We start from the raw sequence: 21,433 nt of genomic DNA on the forward strand, positions 1-21,433 counted from the left end.
TCCGCCTTCTCCACCCAGGATGATGCCATAGCCCGAGTGGAGTGCACCCTGATGCCTTCTGGTGGAGTCTCTCCTTTGGCAGAATATGCAAGGCATATCGCATCCCTGATCCATCTAGCGATAGTACTTTTTGTGACACCCGAACCCTTCTTCCGATTCTGGAAAGAAACAAACAAAGCCCTACTCTGTCTCCAGCTTTGTGTCCTATTCAAATACTCTAAAACCGCTCTTTTAACATCGAGAGTATGACAGCTTTTATCCTCTTCTGAGACTGGATTATCAAAAAAGGATGGTAGATATATCTCCTGACTCCTATGAAACCTAGACGCTACCTTTGGTAAGTATCTGGTTTCAAAACAATTTTGTCCTGAAGGATCATTAGGTAGGAAGGATCAACTGATAACGGTTGGATATCGCTAACTCTCCTAGCAGATGTTAATGCCAATAGAAGAACCGTCATAAATTTTAATTGAAGTAGACTCTTATGGCTCAAAGGGGGGTTGTGTTAACGCATCAAGCACTAAATTTAGGTCCGAAGGTGGCAATCTAGCAATATGAACTGAGTTACTACGCTCAGTCACTTTAATAAACCTAGAAATCCACCTATTCCCTGCCACATTACTATTACATAGGGCTCCTAAGGCTGAAACCTGAACCCTAAGAGTGCTAACTGCTAAACCCAACTCCCGGCCTTTCTGCAGGAATTCCAGATTGGCCGGAATTGGAACATGATCCGTCAGGAGTTGCTGATGGAATGTAAGGAATTTTTTCCAGACCCTAGAATAAATTCTTGTAGTGACCTCTTTCCGGCTTTTTAGCAAGGTAGATATTAAGGCTTCTGAAAAACCTCTCTGTTTTAGTAACTCCCTCTCAAGTTCCACACCGTCAAATGAAGACTCTCGGTATTGGGATGATGAAATGGACCTTGAGAAAGGAGCCCCGGAACTACTGGTAATACCCAAGGATCGGTCACTGACATTGCCCTGAGCAGAGAAAACAAAGGTCTCTTGGGCCAGAAGGGGGCAATCAGAATAATTCTTGCCCTCTCTTCCCTGATCTTCCTGAGAACTAGAGGAATCAAGCTCATCGGAGGAAACGCATAAGCTAGAGGAAAGCTCCAACGGACCTGAAGGGAATCTACTATGCATGGACGGTCTGTTACCTGGAGTGATACAAACTCCCTGACCTGTCTGTTTTCCTTCGTAGCAAACAGATCTATGACTGGTATCCTCCAGAGTCTGACTATCTGTTTGAATATTTGTTGGTCCAGAGACCATTCCCCCTGCCGAAGGAAATGTCGACTGAGATAGTCTGCTTCTACATTGTGCTCTCCCCTTATGTGAACTGCTGACAGGGAAAGGAAGTGAATTTCGGCTGAAGTAAGTATCTGAGCTGCAGTGGACGTTAGAGATTGCGACCTTGTCCCTCCTTGATGATTGAGGTAGGCCACCACTGTCGTATTGTCGGTCTGTACCAGTACATGTGAACCCCTCAGGGATGGTAGGAAGTGAAGGAACGCATATCTGACCGCTAAGAGTTCTTTTAAATTTGAAGAGCTTTGGGATTCTAGACCTGACCAGAACCTCCCCCATGTGGGCTCCCCAACCATATGGACTGGCATCGGTCGTGACTACTCTGTCCGGCCTGATGCTCCATTGAACTCCTCTTGACGGAGTATGTCTAGCCACCATTTTAGATCGTAGAGTGTCTGGTGATAGCCTGAGTCTCCCATCCAGACAACCCTGAAGCCTTCTTTCTGCTTCGAGGATCTCGGACTGCAGTATTCGAGTAAGAGCTTGAGCCCATTGTACAGCCGGTATACATGATATCAAAGACCCTATTAGGGACATTGGTGATCTCTGTAAACTGGTAGATGGTAGTATGCATCTTTTAGATCCAGTACCGACATGTAACACCTGGGAAATAAAAGTTTAGTTGTCGACTTAATGGACTCCATTTTAAAAGCGTGATATTGGAGAAATTTATTCAATTTCCGTAAATTAATGATAGTCCATCAGGCTTAGTAATCAAAAATAGAGGAGAATAAAACCCCTTCTTCTCCTGATCCCTTGGAACTTCTACAATAACTCGCTTTTTAATTAATTGCTGAATCTGGGAGATCAGTTCTATCTATAGTTGCATCTACGTCTTGATGATGAAGAAGAGCTTCCGAAGTATGCACCTTTTTTCTTCTGCTCTGCTGGTTCCCAATCTCGCCTCTCCCCCCGGGTGGTCAGATTGAAATCTTCTGAAGGCGTTTCTAAATAGCCGGATTACTTACGGTAATGCTCTTTTAATGAGTCCATGACAGCACCCACTGGAGAGATAGGGATCCGCCCCAAGGAACAGGAAACCTACAGAGACATAAAAGGGGGCGGTCCCCCTCTCCTCCTCAGTTTAATTTCAGAGTACCCGGAGGACCGCCAGTGTTAGTCAATCATCACCATGTATCATCAGAATATAAACTTCATAGAAGTAATTACATTGGCTTTTATTAGGGAGGGATGTGACTGGGTGCTGTCATGGACTCATTAAAAGAGCATTACCGTAAGTAATCCGGCTATTTACCCTTCGCCATGACAGCACCCACTGGAGAGATTTCCAGAGACCAACACCTAGGGGGGGACCACCGTGCTGAGGATAGTCCTGCCAAAGTGTAGGTCAGAGTCAGAAGACAGGTCGAGCCTGTAGTGATTATAGAAAGTGGAAGGAGCCAACCAAGTTGCAGCCTTACATATATCTTCGATTGGCACGTTCCCTTTTTCGGCCCAGGAAGAAGCCATGGCTCTGGTGGAATGTGCTTTGATGCCCTCCGGAGGTTCTTCGTTTTTCATGGAATAGGCCAACCGGATAGCGTCTCTTATCCACCTGGATAATGTTGCTCTTGTGACTCCATATCCTTTCTTTTTGCCCTGGAAGGATATGAACAGAGCCCTACTCTGCCTCCAACTACTAGTTTTCTCAATATATTGCAAAACTACTCTCCTGACGTCTAGAGTATGGAATTTTTGTTCTTCAGGAGTAGAGGGATCTTTAAAGAAAGTAGGAAGATGTATCTCCTGTGACCTGTGGAACTTCCCTGCTACCTTAGGAAGGTATAGGGGGTCCGGTTTTAAGATTAGTCTGTCATGAAATGTGAGAAGGTAAGGTTGATCTATCGACAAGGCCTGAATGTCGCTGACTCTTCTAGCCGATGTTAAGGCTACTAAGAAGGCTGTTTTTAACGACAAGTGTTTTAAAGATGCTGTGTCTATAGGCTCAAATGGGGATTCTGTTAGAGAGTCTAAGACTAGATTTAGATCCCACGGAGCTACTCTAGGTATGTGGACAGGAGTAACTCGTTCACAGGCCGTGATGAAGCGGGATACCCATTTATTACCAGCAATATTATGGCCATAGAGGGCACCCAGAGCGGACACCTGGACCTTTAGTGTGTTAACTGACAGACCTAACTCTTTCCCTTTCTGTAGAAATTCTAGTATAGATTTTATTGGGACTTCAGAGGGGTTTGAACTAGTATGGAACTGAAGAAACTTCTTCCATACTTTGGTGTAAATTTTTGTGGTAGATGGTTTCCTGCTAAGCAGGAGTGTATCAATTAGGCCTTTTGAAAACCCCCTGGAATTTAATATCTGCCTTTCAAATTCCAGGCCGTCAGGTGGAGGCTGTCCACCTGAGGGTGGAAGAAAGGTCCCTGGGAGAGAAGGTTTGGGATTGAGGGAAGGACCCAAGGATCCGTCACCGACATCGACCGCAGGCACGAGAACCATGGTCTCTTGGGCCAGAATGGTGCTATTAGTATTATCCTGGCCTGCTCTTCCCTGATTTTCCGTATTACTTGTGGAAGCAGAATTATCGGAGGGAAAGCATACGCCAGCTTGAATTGCCAGGGTGTTTGAAGAGCATCTAGAATGTCCGGGTGATCTGCACGGGACCGAGATGCGAATTTCTGGACTTGTTTGTTTTGTTTTGTAGCGAACAGGTCTATTTGGGGTTTGCCCCATAACAATGTTATCTTGTGGAAAATGTGAGGATTGAGACACCATTCTCCTTGATGAAGAGTGTGTCGACTTAGGAAGTCCGCTTGTTGATTGTCCTCTCCTTTGATGTGGACTGCCGAGAGGGACAACAGATGCTTTTCGGCCAGGATTAAGGTACTGTTTGCGGAAGACATTAGAGCGTCTGATCTTGTGCCGCCTTGTTTGTTTAAATACGCCACTGTCGTAGTGTTGTCTGAACAGATTCGGACGTGGCTTCCTCGTAGCTGTGGGAGAAATTGACGCAGTGCATAGTTTACCGCATTCAATTCTTTTAGGTTTGATGAATATAAATCCTCATTCTTATCCCAGGTTCCCTGGCAGAATCTATCTCCCATGTGTGCGCCCCACCCGTGGGGACTAGCGTCCGTAGTTATCGTGTGGGATGGTGATATTACCCAAGGGACACCCCCCGCTAGGTTGTCTTTATTTAGCCACCATTCTAAGGAGGATAAGACTTTCTCGGATAAAGTTATTTTCGATTCAAGGTGCCCCAGAAATTTTCTCTGTTCCCGAAGTATCTGATGTTGTAATGTTCGGGTATGAAGTTGTGCCCACTGAACGGCTGGAGTACAGGAGGAGAGGGATCCTAGCAAGGACATTCCTGCTCTCAGGGACATTTGAGGTTTGTGAATGGCCGCCACAACTTTACCCTCTATAAGAGATATTTTTTCTTGGGGAAGTAGACATTTTTGCTTTATGGAATCTAGACTAAATCCCAAAAATGTCTGAAGAGAAAGTGGGGTGAGTCTGGATTTTTTATAGTTGACGATCCAGCCCAGGCTTTCTAAGGACGAGACAGTGTCAGCTAATCGTTCCGCACACTGAAGGGATGAGTTTCCTACAACTAAAAAATCATCTAAGTAGGGAATGATTAATGTGTCTCTCTGGCGAAGGTAGGCCATTACTTCTAACATTACCTTCGTGAAGATCCTGGGTGCCGTGGAGAGACCGAAGGGCATGGCTGTATACTGGAAATGATGAATCTCCCCCTCAAGAGTTACTGCCACTCTTAAGTATTTTTGATACCTACTATGGATAGGGAGATGGTAGTAGGCATCTTTTAAATCAATGCCGCCCATTCTACAATTTGGAAAAAGGAGCTTAATGGCCGATCTAATAGACTCCATTTTAAACGTATAATTTTTAATAAACGTATTGAGTTTTTTAAGATTTATAATTGTTCGAAATGAACCATCGGGTTTAGGGATTAAAAATAACGGAGAGTAGAACCCTTTACCCTCTTGTCCCTTTGGCACCCTAACTAAAACATTTTTAACTATAAGACTTCTAATTTCCAGTTCAAGGGCCTTCTGTTGCACTGGTGAGGAAAGGGCTGTTAAAATAAAGGAATCATGGGGAATTTGGAGGAATTCTATTTTCATTCCTTCCTTAATAATATTTAGCACCCAGGAACTTGACGTGATTTTTCGCCATTGGGGAAAGAAAAATTTTAACCTGCCCCCTACTGGGGTGTCTGGTGTTTCAGAATTTGTTGTCTCTACGGAAGGGGGGGCCTTTGAACATAGTGCCACCCTGTTTTCCCTCTCTTGTGGCCCATCGTGACGATCTTTCATTTTGTGTTCTTTTCCCGAACGGCCTCTTCCTAAAGGTCTTCCTATAGAAAGGAATTGAGGGGTCAGGGAAGGCTTTTTTCCTCTCTTTTGCTTTTTTGAGGATCTCGTCTAATGCTTTCCCAAACAAAAACTCACCCTCACACGGAATAGCGCAGATCTTAGCCTTTGACTGCGTATCCCCCTTCCAGCTCTTCATCCATAACGCACGTCTGGCATTATTAATCAGACCGGCTGACCTTGCTGCAAGGCGAAGAGAGTCAGCTGAAGCATCGGCCATGAATGCTGCTGCACCTCTAATTAGTGGTATCGCATCCCGCAATTTTTGTCTGGAGACCCCCTGTTCGATTTGTTGATCCAGCTGATCAATCCACACAAGCATGGATCTAGCTGTGCACGTGCTGGCAATTGATGGCTTAAATATGCCCGTGGAAGCCTCCCATGATCGTTTCAGTGACGATTCTGCCTTCCGATCTAAAGGATCAGAAAGTAGGCCCGCATCCTCGACTGGTAGGGCTGACTGTTTTGAGGTGGAGGCGACTGCAGCGTCCACCTTAGGGATTTTAGTCCATGAAATTAACTCCTCATCATTAAAGGGGTACTTCCTTTTGGAGGCTGACGGGAGAAAACCTCTCTGGTCCTGTTTCTCCCACTCCCTCTTTATCAGAGCCTTAACCGCAGGAATTACTGGGAATGCTCTTCTCTTCCTCTCCGCCAACCCTGCAAACATGATGTCTTGTGCAGTTTGGTCGTCTTTTGTATCCTCACAACCTATAGTATTCCTGATGGACTTTACTAGGTTGTCCACCCCATCAAGAGGAAAACAAGCTCGACCCTCAATGTCGGAATGTGTTGAGGAAGAGGATGACGCCTGCGAGGAGTCTGAGTGGATAACGCCTTCCTCCTCGGACTCAGAGCTGGATATAGCCTTTTCTTTCCCGGATTTTTTAGGGGGGGTACTGGCTTGTGAGATGGCCTGTAATTCCTCTCTAATTATGGCCCGTATATCTGTGACCGACATAGATGGACTCTGCATTGTTTCCGCCATACACTGATTGCAGAGTTTTTTGGGGTGGGAATCTGGGAGAGGCTCGTCACATAACGCACATTGCTTGTGCTTAGATTTCTGTCTCTTTTTGGCCTGGGAGAAGAAGACATTTGTGGAAAAGGGTGTCGGCTTTATAGGCAGAGGGGAAATCACACTCACCCAGTGAAGCTGTACGGTACCGAAATAGGAGGCTGCGACTTTCTGGATCTTGAATCCTTGGTCTCACTCCTGTGGCTGGCATCTGAGGACCTTCTGCTGGCTGGCTCACCTGCTGGGTCCACAGTCTTGCCTGGGGACGACATGTTGCATCGCCTGTGCGTTTGCAACTTCCCCCTTTTTATAGGCCAGGATCCGGTCAGTAAACTTTTTTTTTTTTTTTTTTTTTTTACTCTGCAGCGGTGCACTGCGCATGCGCGAAACCGCGCTTTTCCCTCCACCGCTGTGTGAGTGACCCGGAAGTGCTCCTCTACTTCCGGGTCATTCTGGGGATTCTTACACCGCTCCACGCATGTGCGGCCGCCATTATCCCGGCCTGCGCTATGGAGCGGTGTACCGGCTGCCGCTGCAGCTGTGCCGCAGATCCCGGACCCTTTTACCTGGTGGTCCGCGTCTGGAGCCTGTTCAAGCCGCACCTCTGCAGCGCTGCTCCTGTGGAATCGGCGTCATCTCTCCCGGACTCAGCCATCCCACATGCCGGCCAGACGAGGGGGGAGCCGTCTAACGGAATCTCCCCCGACGCTGCATCTGGACTGCATCCCCTGCCGTTCGCGCAGAAACCGCACAGGCGGATGCTCCTAGCCCAGGTATGATTTCTGTAGTCTTCAGAGATCCTGTCCCCTGGGAACAGGAAACCTAAACTGAGGAGGAGAGGGGGACCGCCCCCTTTTATGTCTCTGTAGGTTTCCTGTTCCTTGGGGCGGATCCCTATCTCTCCAGTGGGTGCTGTCATGGCGAAGGGTAAAAGTAGGATTAAAGACCTTAGGAAATCCTTTCTTCCTGTCCTCTGCCTTCGCAAGGATATTATCCAGCACGGGGCCAAATAGGTACTTACCCCTGCATGGAATCGTGTACAACTTGGCTCTAGCCTGAGCATCCACTTTCCAGGTTTTAAGCCAAAGTGCGTGACTGGCAGCATTCGAAAGACCAGACGATCTTGCTGCTAACGTCAAAGAGTCTACCGGCGCGTCCGCAAGGTAGGCTACTCCCTCACAGATCTGGGACAGGGAGTCTAACAGCTTATCTCTGGGAACTTTTGTTTTAAGCTGGTCCTCCAGCTGACTTACCCAGACAATAATAGATCTGGCGGTACAGGTACTGGCAATCGCAGGCTTAAAGGCTCCTGAAGATGACTCCCATACTTTCTTTAGGAACATGTCTGCCTTCCTGTCATATGGGTCTTTAAGAAGGCCCACGTCTTCAAGTGGCAGAGAGGCGGATTTTGAGGTAGAAGCCACCGCTGCGTCTACTTTAGGGACTTTTACCCACTGGGACAAAAGCTCATCATCAAAGGGGTATCTTCTTTTTGCAGATGATGGTAAAAACCCCTTATCTTGCTTATCCCATTCCCTTCTAACTAGATCTTTGACTGAATCTACTTCTGGGAAGGCTCTGCGACTTTTCTGACATAATCCAGCAAACATAATCTCCTGGGTGGATCTAGATTCTCTATTGTCTGTGACACCCATGGTCGACCGAACCGCTTTAACTAATGTTTCCATATTTTCCATAGCAAAGCACGGTCTTCCTTCCTCATCCGAGGAGGATGGCGATGAAACATCTGAACATTCACCCTCCTGCAGAGAGGGGCTAGAATCAGACCACATATCCACACTGGCTTTTCCATCCCATCTAGTTTTAAGGGAACATCTGATTTCTTCCCTAATAACCTCCCTTAAATTTGATGTACGGAGGGGAGCTTCCTCTTCTAACGTACGGCAAATACAAGCCTGAAACAACTTCTTAACATAGCTGTCTGGCAATGGCTCTGTGCATAATGCACACTGCTTGTGTTTTGTTTTTGGGGCCTTCTTAACCTATAACAAAGCATAGGAAACGGAATTGTCAGCTACTAGGTGTGGAATCATACACTCACCCACAGCTGATGAAAGAGTACCGGTTCCGGAGGAGGTGAAGTGCCCTGTGACGCTGGGGTGCTTGAAGTCTGCTTCTTACGAACCACCTTACTGTTGAGTGAGCGGCTGTCACCGCTCTTCCTTCGCTGTTCAGGCACCTGCGGGTGCTCGGCATCCCCTACAGAGGACATCCCGGCGCACACTTCCCCTTGCTGCGGCTCTCTTTTAAATAAATGCTGCGCTTCTCCTCCCGGCATCCCCCGGAAGTAGTAAAACTATTTCCGGGTCTCAAGCGCTCCCGGATCTGCGCCGCCACGCTTATGGGACCCAGGACGGCACTTCCCAGATATCTGGGATCACATCCACGTTCCGATCAGACGAGGGGGGGTCTGCACGCAGTACACCCCCGACGCTGCTTCCAGAGTCCCCGATTCTGCCGTTCTCACGGAAACCGGGCAGAGGCCTGGTGGACCTGGGTAAGTATATTCCTGCAGGCTCCCGCCGTCCGGACAGGAACCCAAACTGGAGAAGCGAGGGGGACCGCCCCTTTTAACCTGTAGGTTCCTGTCTGGATGGTGGGCGGATCCCCTCTCTCGTAGTGGGTGCTGTCGTGGCGATAGGAAAAACTAATTTTGCCTATATACATACTAATATATATAAAACTCCCACGGGCCTAAGGGCTACTTCTTCCTTTAGCATCCATTTTAGTCACACCTCTATTGAATGATTTCTTCACTATACGGAGCTGTGACAGGGAAAAGAAGCAGAATACCATTGTGTAATTCCTGAGTAGAGAAGCCATGTCAGAGGCCATGTGTCAGGAGCCGTATGTCAGAGGTCATGTGTTAGGAGCCGTGTGTCAGGGGCTGTGTGTAAGAGATATGTTAGGAGCCGTGTGTCGGTGTATCGGGGCCGTGTGTCAGATATGTTAGGAGCCGTGTGTCAGAGGCTGCGTGTAAGGGCTCATTTCCACTGGCGAGGAAAACGGACGAGTGCAATCCGATAAAAAATCGGATTGCACTCGGACCAATGTTATTCAATAGGTGTCTTTTCATTTGCGATTTTTTTCTCAGCCGAAATCGGACTGAGAAAAAAATCGCAGCATGCTGCGATTTGCTGCGAGTCTCGGACGAGACTCGCCAATGCAAGTCAATGGGTGCGAGAGAAAAAACGGACGGAATACGGACCATCCGTATTCCGTCTGTTTTTTACGGATACATCACCATTCTGTGGCCTAGAACACTGTCCATGGTCCTGTAAATGACTGTAGAAAAATAGTTGCAGAGAAATAAAACGGATTGCATACGGATGTCATGCGGATGTAAAACGGATGGTGCGATTAAAAATCGCATTGCACTCGCATTACACTCGCATGACAATCGCATACGCTACATCCCTTTTTTCGGTCCAGATTACGGACCGATTTGTCTCTCGCCAGTGGAAATGAGCCCTTAGGAGCCTTCTGTCCATGTGTCAGAGGTCGTGTGTCAGCGGCCGTGTGTTAGGAGCTGTGTGTCAGAGATATGTTAGGAGCCGTGTGTCAGATGTCGTGTGTCAGGAGCCGTGCCACAGGCCGTGTGTTAGGAGCCTTCTGTCCATGTGTCAGAGGTCATGTGTCAGGAGCCGTGTGTTAGGAGCCGTTTCACAGGGGCCGTGTGTCAGAGATATGTTAGGAGCCTTGTGTCCGTGTGTCAGAGGCCGTGTGTCAGAGACCGTGTCAGGGGCTGTGTGTCAGAGATATGTTAGGAGCAGTGTGTCAGAGGCCGTGTGTTAGGAGCAGTGTGTCAGAGATATGTCAGGTATGTAGGATAGCTGCGGAGACACCATCACGTGTTTCTCAACGCAAGCAGTGAATAGCCAGACCTTTCCCCGGGAAGGAACAACCACGGGAAGGGCAGCATCCAATAAAGGAAAACATCCAATACAGGAAAGCCACCTATGCCAAGCATGGTATCCATCCACAGACAGCTGTTTCGGGGTGTTTGCCCCTCATCAGTGTGGAGTAGGAATCTGGCTATTAGGAGCAGTGCCTAGTAAAAGGCTGTACAGGCACAGATGATTGGCCTCGGGGAGACCAAAACATCCAACACCGCGGAGACACCATCACGTGTTTCTCAACGCAGTGATCCAGAACACTGCCCCCATCCCTTATGGGAAATATGCAAACGCATGTAGGATAGCTGCGGAGACACCATCACGTGTTTCTCAACGCAAGCAGTGCGTTGAGAAACACGTGATGGTGTCTCCGCGGTGTTGGATATTTTGGTCTCCCCGGGGCCAATCATCTGTGCCTTTACAGCCTTTTACTAGGCACTGCTCCTAATAGCCAGATTCATACTCCACACTGATGAGGGGCAAACACCCCGAAACAGCTGTCTGTAGATGGATACCATGCTTGGCATAGGTGGTTTTCCTGTATTGGATGTTTTCCTTTATTGGATGCTGCCCTTCCCGTGGTTGTTCCTTCCCGGGGAAAGGTCTGGCTATTCACTGCTTGCGTTGAGAAACACGTGATGGTGTCTCCGCAGCTATCCTGCATGCGTTTGCATATTTCCCATAAGGGATGGGGGCAGTGTTCTGGATCACTGCGTTGAGAAACACGTGATGGTGTCTCCGCGGTGTTGGATGTTTTGGTCTCCCCGAGGCCAATCATCTGTGCCTTTACAGAGATATGTCAGGTGCCCTGTGTCACAGATGCTAGGAGCCGTGTGTCAGAGATATGTTAGTGGCCATCTGTTAGGAACCATGTGTCCGTGTGTCCAAGGCCGTGTGTTAAGAGATATGTTAGGGGCCGTGTTTCAGAGGCCGTCTGTTAGGAGCCGTGTGTCCGAGGCCGTGTGTTAGGAGCTGTGTGTCCGTGTGTCAGAGATATGTTAGGGGCCGTGTGTTAGCTGCAGTGTGTCAGAGATGTGTCAGTTGCCGTGTGTCAGAGATATGTTAGGAGCCGTGTTTCAGAGGCCGTCTGTTAGGAGCCGTGTGTCCGAGGCCGTGTGTTAGGAGCTGTGTGTCCGTGTGTCAGAGATATGTTAGGGGCCGTGTGTTAGGAGCTGTGTGTCCGTGTGTCAGAGATATGTTAGGGGCCGTGTGTTAGGAGCAGTGTGTCAGAGATCTGTCAGGAGCCGTGTTTCAGAGGCTGTCTGTTAGGAGCCGTGTGTCAGAGATATGTTAGGAGCCGTGTTTCAGAGGCCGTCTGTTAGGAGCCGTGTGTCCGAGGCCGTGTGTTAGGAGCTGTGTGTTAGGAGCAGTGTGTCAGAGATCTGTCAGGAGCGGTGTTTCAGAGGCTGTCTGTTAGGAGCCGTGTCAGAGGCCGTGTGTTAGTAGCCTTCTGTCTGTGTCAGGGGCCGTGTGTCAGGGGCCATGTGTTAGGAGTGTGTCAGAGATATGTCAGGGGCCGTGTGCCAGAGGCCGTCTGTTAGGAGCTGTGTGGCCATGTGTCAGGGGCCGTGTGTTAGGAGCAGTGTGTCAGAGATATGGTCAGAGGCCGCCTGTTAGGAGCTGTGTGGCCGTGTTAGGAGCAGTGTGTCAGAGATATGTCAGAGGTCATCTGTTAGGAGCCGTGTCTTAGGAGCTGTGTGTCAGAGATATGTCAGAGGTCATCTGTTAGGAGCTGTGTGGCCGTGTGTCAGGGGTCGTGTGTTAGGCTTCTTTCACACATCCGTCAGTACGGGGCCGTAGCAAACCGTCGGCCTGACGTACGTTGTGCTAAATTTAGCCCAACGTGGGCAGCGGATGCAGTTTTACAACGCATCCGCTGCCCATTGTGATGAGTGGGGAGGAGGGCCGCGCATGCGCGGTCGGAAATGGCGATCCGTCGTGACAAAAAAAAAGTTACATTGAACGTTTGCCATAACGACGGATTGCGACAGAGGGAAGACGGAAGTGTGAAAGAAGCCTTAGGAGCAGTGTGTCAGAGATATGTCAGAGGCCGTCTGTTAGGAGCTGTGTGGCCGTGTGTCAGGGGTTGTGTCTTAGGAACAGTGTGTCAGAGATATGTCAAAGGCCGTCTGTTAGGTGCCGTGTCTAGGGGCTGTGTGTCATGGTCCGTGTGTTAGGAGCCGTGTGTCAGAGATATGTCAGAGGCCGTCTGTTAGGAGCTGTGTGGCCGTGTGTCAGGGGTCGTGTGTTAGGCTAGGTTCACATTGTGTTAGTGCAGTCCGTTCAACGCATGGGTTAAACGGACTGCGTTAACGCAAGTGCCGAAAAAGATCGCGTTATACGATAGCGCTAGCGCAGATGCTTCATCTGTGCTAGTGGTGACAGACCCGAAAACGCTGCAGACCGCGTCTGAGTCCATCACAGAATGACGGCACATTGCTAACGCATGCCGATTATGACATGTGTTAGCGATGGGCTACATAATGGCAGTCAATGGGTGCGCTAAAGCATCCATTACATAGCGTTAGTGCCGCTATGTAACGGATGCCATCAGCGGATTGCCATTAACGCAATGTGAACCTTGCCTTAGGAGCAGTGTGTCAGAGATATGTCAGAGGCCGCCTGTTAGGAGCCGTGTCTTAGGAGCTGTGTGTTAGGAGCAGTATGTCAGAGGCCGCCTGTTAGGAGCCGTGTCTTAGGAGCTGTGTGTTAGGAGCCGTGTCTTAGAGGCCGTCTGTTAGGAGCTGGGTGGCCCTGTGTCAGGGTTCGTGTGTTAGGAACAGTGTGTCAGAGATATGTCAGAGGCCGTCTGTTAGGTGCCGTGTGTCAGAGATGTCAGAGGCCGTCTGTTAGGAGCCGTGTCTTAGGAGCAGTGTGTCAGAGGCATGTCAGAGGCCGTCTGTTAGGAGCCGTGTCTTAGGAGCAGTGTGTCAGAGACATGTCAGAGGCCGTGTTAGGAGCAGTGTGTCCGGGGCCGTGTTAGGAGCAGTGTGTCAGACATATGTTGGGAGCCATGTCAGTTCAGTTGGCCATGTGTCACAGGCGCTGCAGTGACGGCTTTTGGCGCGCACCAGTATTCTCCTCACAACAATGGGACAACCTGGCTGTGTGAACGCGCCTGACAGAACTGTCCCAACTGGGGAGGGAGCGAGGGGCGGAGCCAACGCACTGGATTTCCCGCCTTCCCTCATAGTGGATGGGAGGTGGCGAGGCGAAGCCCGACTGTCTGTGTTATTACATACTTCCTGTGGTATATTTATGAGCGCGAGTTCAATTTCCGGCAGCAGCTCCGGACTTGTTCCCCTCCTCCTTGTGTTCTATTTGTATCCCCCCCCCCGGCGCTTATCGCCGCCCCTGACTGGCCACTATAAGATCATCGACTGGGCGGAGCTGCGGTGAAAGGGGATACTGTCTAGGTTATTATATCCCTCCCCACAGACACACACAGCGGTGGATGGGGGAGAGAAGTCCCCCTAAAAGAGACCGACTGGAGAGAGCCCTGCTTAGCTGCCGGGCGGGCCATTCAATAACACCTCAACTTCTCCTATAGTTCAGGCAGAGAATTCCTATGGGGACCCACCTGCAGGTAAGTGCTCCCACTGGGGGGAGGCTTTTGTGTGCAGAAAGGTCATCATGACTGGAAGTGTGTTATTACATGAGCTGAGGACTCACCTCTGACCTCAGCCACTTCTCTGGGTCTTCGAGTGCTAGTGTGATGTCACTGATCGCTGTGACGTCATGTTTCCAGCACGAGCCTCTGATCTCAGCCTATTAGAATGGTGCTGAGCCTTCCTGGTAGTTGTTTGTGTGCTGTCTGCCCCATCCATGTGTAGCCCGAGACTCCTGTCCTCCAAATGAAGAAAAGGGCCAGATATTACAATATTTCCTGAAGTGATCTCTCCCAAACCACATGAGGACGTCTAAAAAAAGCCTTGAACTTAGCTCAGGCAAGTCTTCTACTTGGCATTCCCCATCTTCCTTTATCTGCCTGTAATTAATTTATCCCTTTATGTCTCACTTGTCTCCTCAGACTCCCTGTAACAAAGGCTCCAGTACAGCCAGTCTGTCCTGGGGTGCTAATACTTATTCATTCAGTCTTATATGATGCAGTCATATTAAAGGCGCACACCGACACTGCAGAAGGCAATGCTTTTTTTCCCTTTTCAGTACAATAAAGAACTGTTTAATTATTCTCCTCATGCAGAAGGGCCATTTCAAGGATAAAATGCACAGAGGGAAGAATTCAGGAGATTACGAGATAACAAGGTGTTTTGTTATGCAGTATCTTTTCCCATTTTTTTTTTACATTTTTAGACTAGGGGAAGATACTGGCATGTAGTTCACACTGTAAATAAGGCTTGCAATAAAATATGAATTTTCTATAACATTCCATTTATGAAGTTGGAAATAATCGGCTGTGTACAGCATAGATAGAAATGATAGTGCCCTGTACTTTCTTCTGCTTGTCACAGTCACGCTTCTTTTGATAAAACACACATGGTGTTGGCTTGCATAATGCAAAATTCCGTAAACAAGGTTTTATGTAGTAGTAGTGATAGTGCTTGGCATGTAGTATAATATATATTATGCATGTAGAATAGCTAAAGAAGGTCTCCCATCATGTCAATATATTCTTTACGCAACTTAAAGAAGAATACCTTTGTTATTAGTCTTTTGGACATTTTATGTATATAGTTCCCCTTTAGGCCAGTTTCAATATTCTAACATTCACAGTCCGAATATGGATCACTATGTCCGGACTCTCCGCTGGTCTTCTAAACAGAACTCGACAGCATCACATAGGCTTACGAGGCTGTTGAATTTGCTGCTCCACAGCCAGTCTGTACATCATAGTCCATACTCAAATTGTAAAGTGTGAAACTGGCCTTACCATAGATGTAGTAATAATTAAACTTGGCTGTAATGAGAACATCCATCCAGGCCTTTTTTTTTTTTAAGAAGAGGCAGTCCCCATTTTTCTCTGTCCCACGTCACTCCTGAAAGATTTCTATTTTTTAAAATTATCAATAGATTTGGGGCAGTATATTTTCTATATTGATTCAGAAAGTGTCGATCTGGTACTGCATATTAAACTACAGATTATTTTATGAATTTCTGCAGTTGTATGCATTTTTTTAAAAATTAATCTGTAAATTAAACATTGCAGAAGAATATAATCAAAAATAAAAAAAGGGTATCTGTTAGGCTACTTCCACACATCAGTTTTTTTGCCGTCAGGCTCAATCCGGCGAGTTTTGAAAAAAAATGGATTCGTCGCAAATTGTGAAAAAGTGATGTGACGGATCAGAGAGATAGAGAGACCCTAGAATGGAAAATGCATGCTTAGTTAAATAATGGAATCCATCGCCGGATTCCATCATTTGACGGATCCAGCGCCATAGGGTTCTATTATAGCAAACAACGGATCCGTCGCTGTCCATTTTTTTGACGGACGCAAAAAACGTTACTATGTCCGTTTTCTCCGGCCGCCGGAAAAACAATTTTTGACGGATCCAGCAAAAACGGATGAAACGTGAGACCATTTGTCGATTGAACCTGACGGTAAAAAACTGATGTATGAATGTAGCCTTAGATCCGCTTTTTAATTTTTACTGTCCTTGGTTTTATCTTTGAAAATAGCTGAATTCAAAGGAGAGAGGGAACCTGATAGCAGTCCACTAGCAGCATGTATAAGACACCGCTGGCTGTATGATTTCACATTGATTTGGAAACGCTGAAGCATTTCAGATAACATACTTTTGTTAGCTGACCTGGGACCAACCTACACGGGTAACTAGTCAGAAAAGGCGCTTCCTTGGTGGCTTCTCCTCATCTGCTATCTTTGGGTGATAGGTCTCTCCCTGTGTATATGTATAGAGAGAGACCTGTCAGGCAGGGGGAAGCTGCATGGGACCGGCTTTTTCTACAAGTCTCCCATGCGGCTTGTTCCTCAGCCAACTTTTAAAGTATTAATTTTCTCTGGCACGCCGCAGCATTTCAAATTTCACAGTCAAACATACATGGCTGAAATCATACAGCCAGTGTCTGAAAACTACTGCCTGTGGATCAGACAGCATGTGTTAGGCTACTTTCACACTAGCGTCGTACGACGCACGACGCAATGCGTCATGCCGACGCATACTGTGAAAAAAAAGCACAACGGGGGCAGCGGATGCAGTTTTTCAACGCATCCGTTGCCCCATTGTGATGTCCGGGGAGGAGGGGGCGGAGTTCCGGCCGCACATGCGCGGTCGGAAATGGCGGACACGACACACAAAAACGTTACATGTAACTTTTTTTTGTGCCGACGGTCCGCCAAAACACGATGCATCTGTCGCACGACGGATGCGACGTGTGGCAATGCGTCGCAATGCATCGCTAATGCAACCCTACGGGGAAAAAACGCATCCTGCGGGCAACTTTGCAGGATGCGTTTTTTCTCCAAAACGACGCATTGTGACGTGCGTCGTACGACGCTAGTGTGAAAGCACCCTTAGCTGTCAATTTCCCCTTAAAGGGGTTATCCACTACTAGGACAATCCCTCCTTAAGCTAAATGTTCGACCCCGATAAAATAATATAGCCTATACTCTCGTCCCATTCCAGCGGTGTTGACACTCGGTCTGCCAGGGACTGTGATGTAGTGGAATGACACGTGGTGCCCGGTGCCCAATCAGTGCTCGTGTCACTGTCTCCACCTTCGGACAAACTGAACATGAAGAGGAAGTTCAGGACGAGCTGCAGCCCGGACTTCCTCTTGTTCAGTTTTTCCGGAGACAGTGACACCAGCGCTCAGATTTCACTGTCTCTCTTTAACCCCTTCCCGACCCATGACGCCTATGTGGCGTCATGGAATGATCGCATCCCTGCAGATCGGGTGAAAGGGTTAACTCCTATTTTACCCGATCTGCAGAGACAGGGGGAGTTGTACTTCAGCCTAGGGGGGGTGGCTTTGCCCCCACGTGGCTACGATCGCTCTGATTGGCTGTTGAAAGTGCAACAGCCAATCAGAGCAATTTGCAATATTTCACTTATGAAAATGGTGAAATATTGCAATCCAGCCATGGCCGATGCTGCAATAGCATCTGCCATGGCTGGAAATCATGTTCTGGCCCCCCCCCACCGCCCCCGATCTCCTCCCCAGTCCTCCGTTCTGTCCGGTACCCCCCTCCGTCCCCCTGTTCGCTCCCCCGTGCTCCTGTCCGCTCCCCCGTGCTCCTGTCCGCTCCCCCTGTCCTCCGATCCCCCCCCCCTGTGCTCCGATCCACCCCCCCACCATCCCCTCATACTTACCGATCCTCCCGAAGTCGGTCCGTCTTCTCCCTGGGCGCCGCCATCTTCCAAGATGGCGGGCGCATGCTCAGTGCGCCCAAAGAATCTGCCGGCTGGCAGATTCGTTACAAGTACATTTTGATCGCTGTGGTAGGTTCTACCACAGCGATCAAAATAAAAAAATAATAAATAAACCCCCCCCCCCTTTGTCACCCCCATAGGTAGGGACGATAATAAAATAAAGAAAATATTTTTTTTTCTTTTTCCACTAGGGTTAGGGTTAGAACTAGGGTTAGAACTAGGGGTAGGGTTAGGGTTACGGGTAGGGTTAGGGTTAGGGGTAGGGTTATGGCATGTGCACACAGAGCGGATCGGCCGCGGATCGGCCGCGGATCCGCAGCGGATCGGCCGCGGATCTGCAGCGGATTGGCAGCGAATTGGCCGCGGATCCGCAGCGGATTGGCCGCGGATCCGCAGCGGATTGGCCGCTGCGAATTCGAAGCAGTTTTCCATCAGGTTTACAGTACAATGTACACCTAAGGAAAACCAAATCCGCTGTGCCCATGGTGCGGAAAATTCCGTGCAGAAACGCTGCATTGTATTTTCCGCAGCATGTCAATTCTTTGTGCGGATTCCGCAGCGTTTTACACCTGTTCCTCAATAGGAATCCGCAGGTGAAATCCGCACAAAAAAAACACTGGAAATCTGCTGTAAATCCGCAGGCAAAACGCAGTGCCTTTTACCTGCAGATTTTTCAAAAATCGTGCGGAAAAATCTCACACGAATCCGCAACGTGGGCACATAGCCTTAGGGTTAGGGTTGTAATTAGAGTTAGGGTTGGAATTAGGGCTAGGGTTTGAAATAGGGTTAAGATTAGGCTTGTGGTTAGGGTTACGGATAGGGTTAGGGGTGTGTTGGGGTTACAGTTGTGGTTAGGGTTGGGATTAGGGTTACGGTTGGGATTAGGGTTAGGATTAGGGTTGGAATTAGGGTTACGGTTGTGTTGCGGTTAGGGTTGTGGTTAGGGGTGTGTTGGGGTTAGGGTTGTGATTAGGGTTATGGCTACAGTTGGGATTAGGATTAGGGGTGTGTTGGGGTTAGTGTTGAAGTTAGAATTGAGGGGTTTCCACTGTTTAGGCACATCAGGGGTCTCCAAACGCAACATGGCGCCACCATTGATTCCAGCCAATCTTGCGTTCAAAAAGTCAAATGGTGCTCCCGCCCTTCCAAGCCCCGAAGTGCGCCCAAACAGTGGTTTACCCCCACATTTGGGGTACCAGCGTACTCAGGACAAACAGGGCAACAACTGTTGGGGTCCAATTTCTCCTATTACCCTTGCAAAAATAAAAAATTACTTGCTAAAACATAATTTTTGAGGAAAGAACAATTATTTTTTATTTTCACGGCTCTGCGTTATAAACTTCTGTGAAGCACTTGGGGGTTGAAAGTGCTCACCACACATCTAGATAAGTTTCTTCGGGGGTCTAGTTTCCAAAATGGGGTCACTTGTGGGGGGTTTCTACTGTTTAGGCATATCAGGGGCTCTGCAAACGTAACATGATGCCCGCAGACCATTCCATCAAAGTCTGCATTCCAAAACGTCACTACTTCCCTTCCGAGCTCCGGCATGTGCCCAAACAGTGGTTTACCCCCACATATGGGGTATCAGCGTACTCAGGAGAAACTGGACAACAACTTTTGGGGTCCAATTTCTCCTGTTACTCTTGCAAAAATAAAAAAATTCTGGGCTAAAAAAATATTTTTGAGGAAAGGAAACACATTTATTATTTTCACGGCTCTGCGTTATTAACTTCTTTGAAGCACTTGGGGGTTCAAAGTGCTCACCACACATCTAGATAAGTTCCCTTGGGGGTCTAGTTTCCAAAATGGAGTCACTTGTGGGGAGTTCCTACTGTTTAGGCACATCAGGGACTCTGCAAACGCAACCTGATGCCCGCAGAGCATTCCATCAAAGTCTGCATTTCAAAACGTCACTACTTCCCTTCCGAACCCCGACGTGTGCCAAAACAGTGGTTTACCCCCACATATGGGGTATCAGCGTACTCAGGAGAAACTGGACAACAACTTTTGGGGTCCAATTTCTCCTGTTACCCTTGGGAAAATAAAAAATTGTGGGCTAAAAAATCATTTTTGAGAAAAGAAAAATTATTTTTTATTTTCATGGCTCTGCGTTATAAACTTCTGTGAAGCACTTGGGGGTTCAAAGTGCTCACCACACATCTAGATTAGTTCCTTGGGAGGTCTAGTTTCCAAAATGGGGTCACTTGTGCGGGAGCTCCAATGTTTAGGCACACAGGGGTTCTCCAAACGCGACATGGTGTCCGCTAATGATTGGAGCTAATTTTCCATTCAAAAAGCCAAATGGCGTGCCTTCCCTTCCGAGCCCTGCCGTGCGCCCAAACAGTGGTTTACCCCCACATATGGGGTATCATCGTACTCAGGAAAAACTGGACAACAACCTTTGGGGTCCAATTTCTCCTATTACCCTTGGGAAAATAAAAAATTCTGGGCTAAAAATCATTTTTGAGGAAAGAAAAATTATTTTTTTATTTTCACGGCTCTGCGTTATAAACTTCTGTGAAGCACCTGGGGGTTATAAGTGCTCACTATGCATCTAGATAAGTTCCTTGGGGGGTCTAGTTTCCAAAATGGGGTCACTTGTAGGGGAGCTCCAATGTTTAGGCACACAGGGGCTCTCCAAACGCGACATGGTGTCCGCTAACGATTGGAGCTAATTTTCCATTCAAAAAGTCAAATGGCACGCCTCCCCTTCCGAGCCTTGCCGTGCACCCAAACAGTGGTTTACCCCCACATATGAGGTATCGGCATACTCAGGAGAAATTGCCCAACAAATTTTAGGATCCATTTTATCCTGTTGCCCATGTGAAAATGAAAGATTTGAGGCTAAAAGAAATTTTGTGTGAAAAAAAAGTACTTTTTCATTTTTGCGGATCAATTTGTGAAGCACCTGGGGGTTTAAAGTGCTCACTATGCTTCTAGATAAGTTCCTTGGGGGGTCTAGTTTCCAAAATGGGGTCACTTGTGGAGGAGCTCCAATGTTTAGGCACACAGGGGCTTTCCAAACGCGACATGGTGTCCGCTAACGATGGAGATAATTTTTAATTCAAAAAGTCAAATGGCGCTCCTTCCCTTCTGAGCCTTACCATGTGCCCAAACAGTGGTTTACCCCCACATGTGAGGTATTGGTGTACTCAGGAGAAATTGCCCAACAAAATTTAGGATCCATTTTATCCTGTTGCCCATGTGAAAATGAAAAAATTGAGGCTAAAATAATTTTTTTGTGAAAAAAAAGTACTTTTTCATTTTTACGGATCAATTTGTGAAGCACCTGGGGGTTTAAAGTGCTCACTATGCTTCTAGATAAGTTCCTTGGGGGGTCTAGTTTCCAAAATGTGGTCACTTGTGGGGGAGCTCCAATGTTTAGGCACACGGGGGCTCTCCAAATGCGACATGGTGTCCGCTAAAGATTGGAGCCAATTTTTCATTCAAAAAGTCAAATGGCGCTCCTTCCCTT

At 47.9% G+C, this 21,433-nt stretch overlaps 2 protein-coding genes and 1 long non-coding RNA gene across 5 annotated transcripts in view; 1 reads left to right on the forward strand and 2 right to left on the reverse strand.

The window, feature by feature from the left end:
• LOC143765005 (uncharacterized) overlaps positions 1-14,311 on the reverse strand; it is an 88,975-nt gene extending 74,664 nt beyond the window's left edge. Inside the window, exon 1 of one of the 2 annotated variants that reach the window (XR_013213310.1) lies at positions 14,279-14,311. This is a non-coding gene — a long non-coding RNA (uncharacterized LOC143765005). Of the gene's footprint in view, positions 1-14,186 lie in introns of both variants that reach the window. The other variant, XR_013213309.1, reaches the window with a different exon arrangement.
• LOC143764939 (uncharacterized) lies at positions 5,523-6,971 on the reverse strand. The gene is made up of 2 exons (XM_077251081.1): positions 6,839-6,971; positions 5,523-6,752 (listed from the first exon to the last, which is right to left on the reverse strand). The coding sequence occupies exons 1-2, from the start codon at positions 6,959-6,961 to the stop codon at positions 5,523-5,525; spliced, it is 1,353 nt and encodes a 450-aa protein (XP_077107196.1). The 5' UTR covers positions 6,962-6,971.
• The window catches only part of KIAA1958 (KIAA1958 ortholog), a 186,897-nt gene continuing 179,308 nt past the window's right edge, over positions 13,845-21,433 (forward strand). Inside the window, exon 1 of one of the 2 annotated variants that reach the window (XM_077251144.1) lies at positions 13,845-14,192. The gene's annotated coding sequence lies outside the window, so the exon portion shown is untranslated. The remainder of the gene's footprint in view (positions 14,193-21,433) is intronic. The other variant, XM_077251152.1, reaches the window with a different exon arrangement.

Source organism: Ranitomeya variabilis, chromosome 1 (assembly GCF_051348905.1).
Source record: "Ranitomeya variabilis isolate aRanVar5 chromosome 1, aRanVar5.hap1, whole genome shotgun sequence".
NCBI lineage: Eukaryota > Metazoa > Chordata > Amphibia > Anura > Dendrobatidae > Ranitomeya > Ranitomeya variabilis.

Bases quoted from the DNA above. Each gene is read 5' to 3' on its own strand.
- LOC143764939 (XM_077251081.1), bottom strand. From the start codon at position 6,961: ATGTCGTCCCCAGGCAAGACTGTGGACCCAGCAGGTGAGCCAGCCAGC. The intron at 6,753-6,838 runs GTACCGTACAGC...TTCTTCTCCCAG, and splicing joins AGTCGCAGCCTCCTATTTCG to GCCAAAAAGAGACAGAAATC.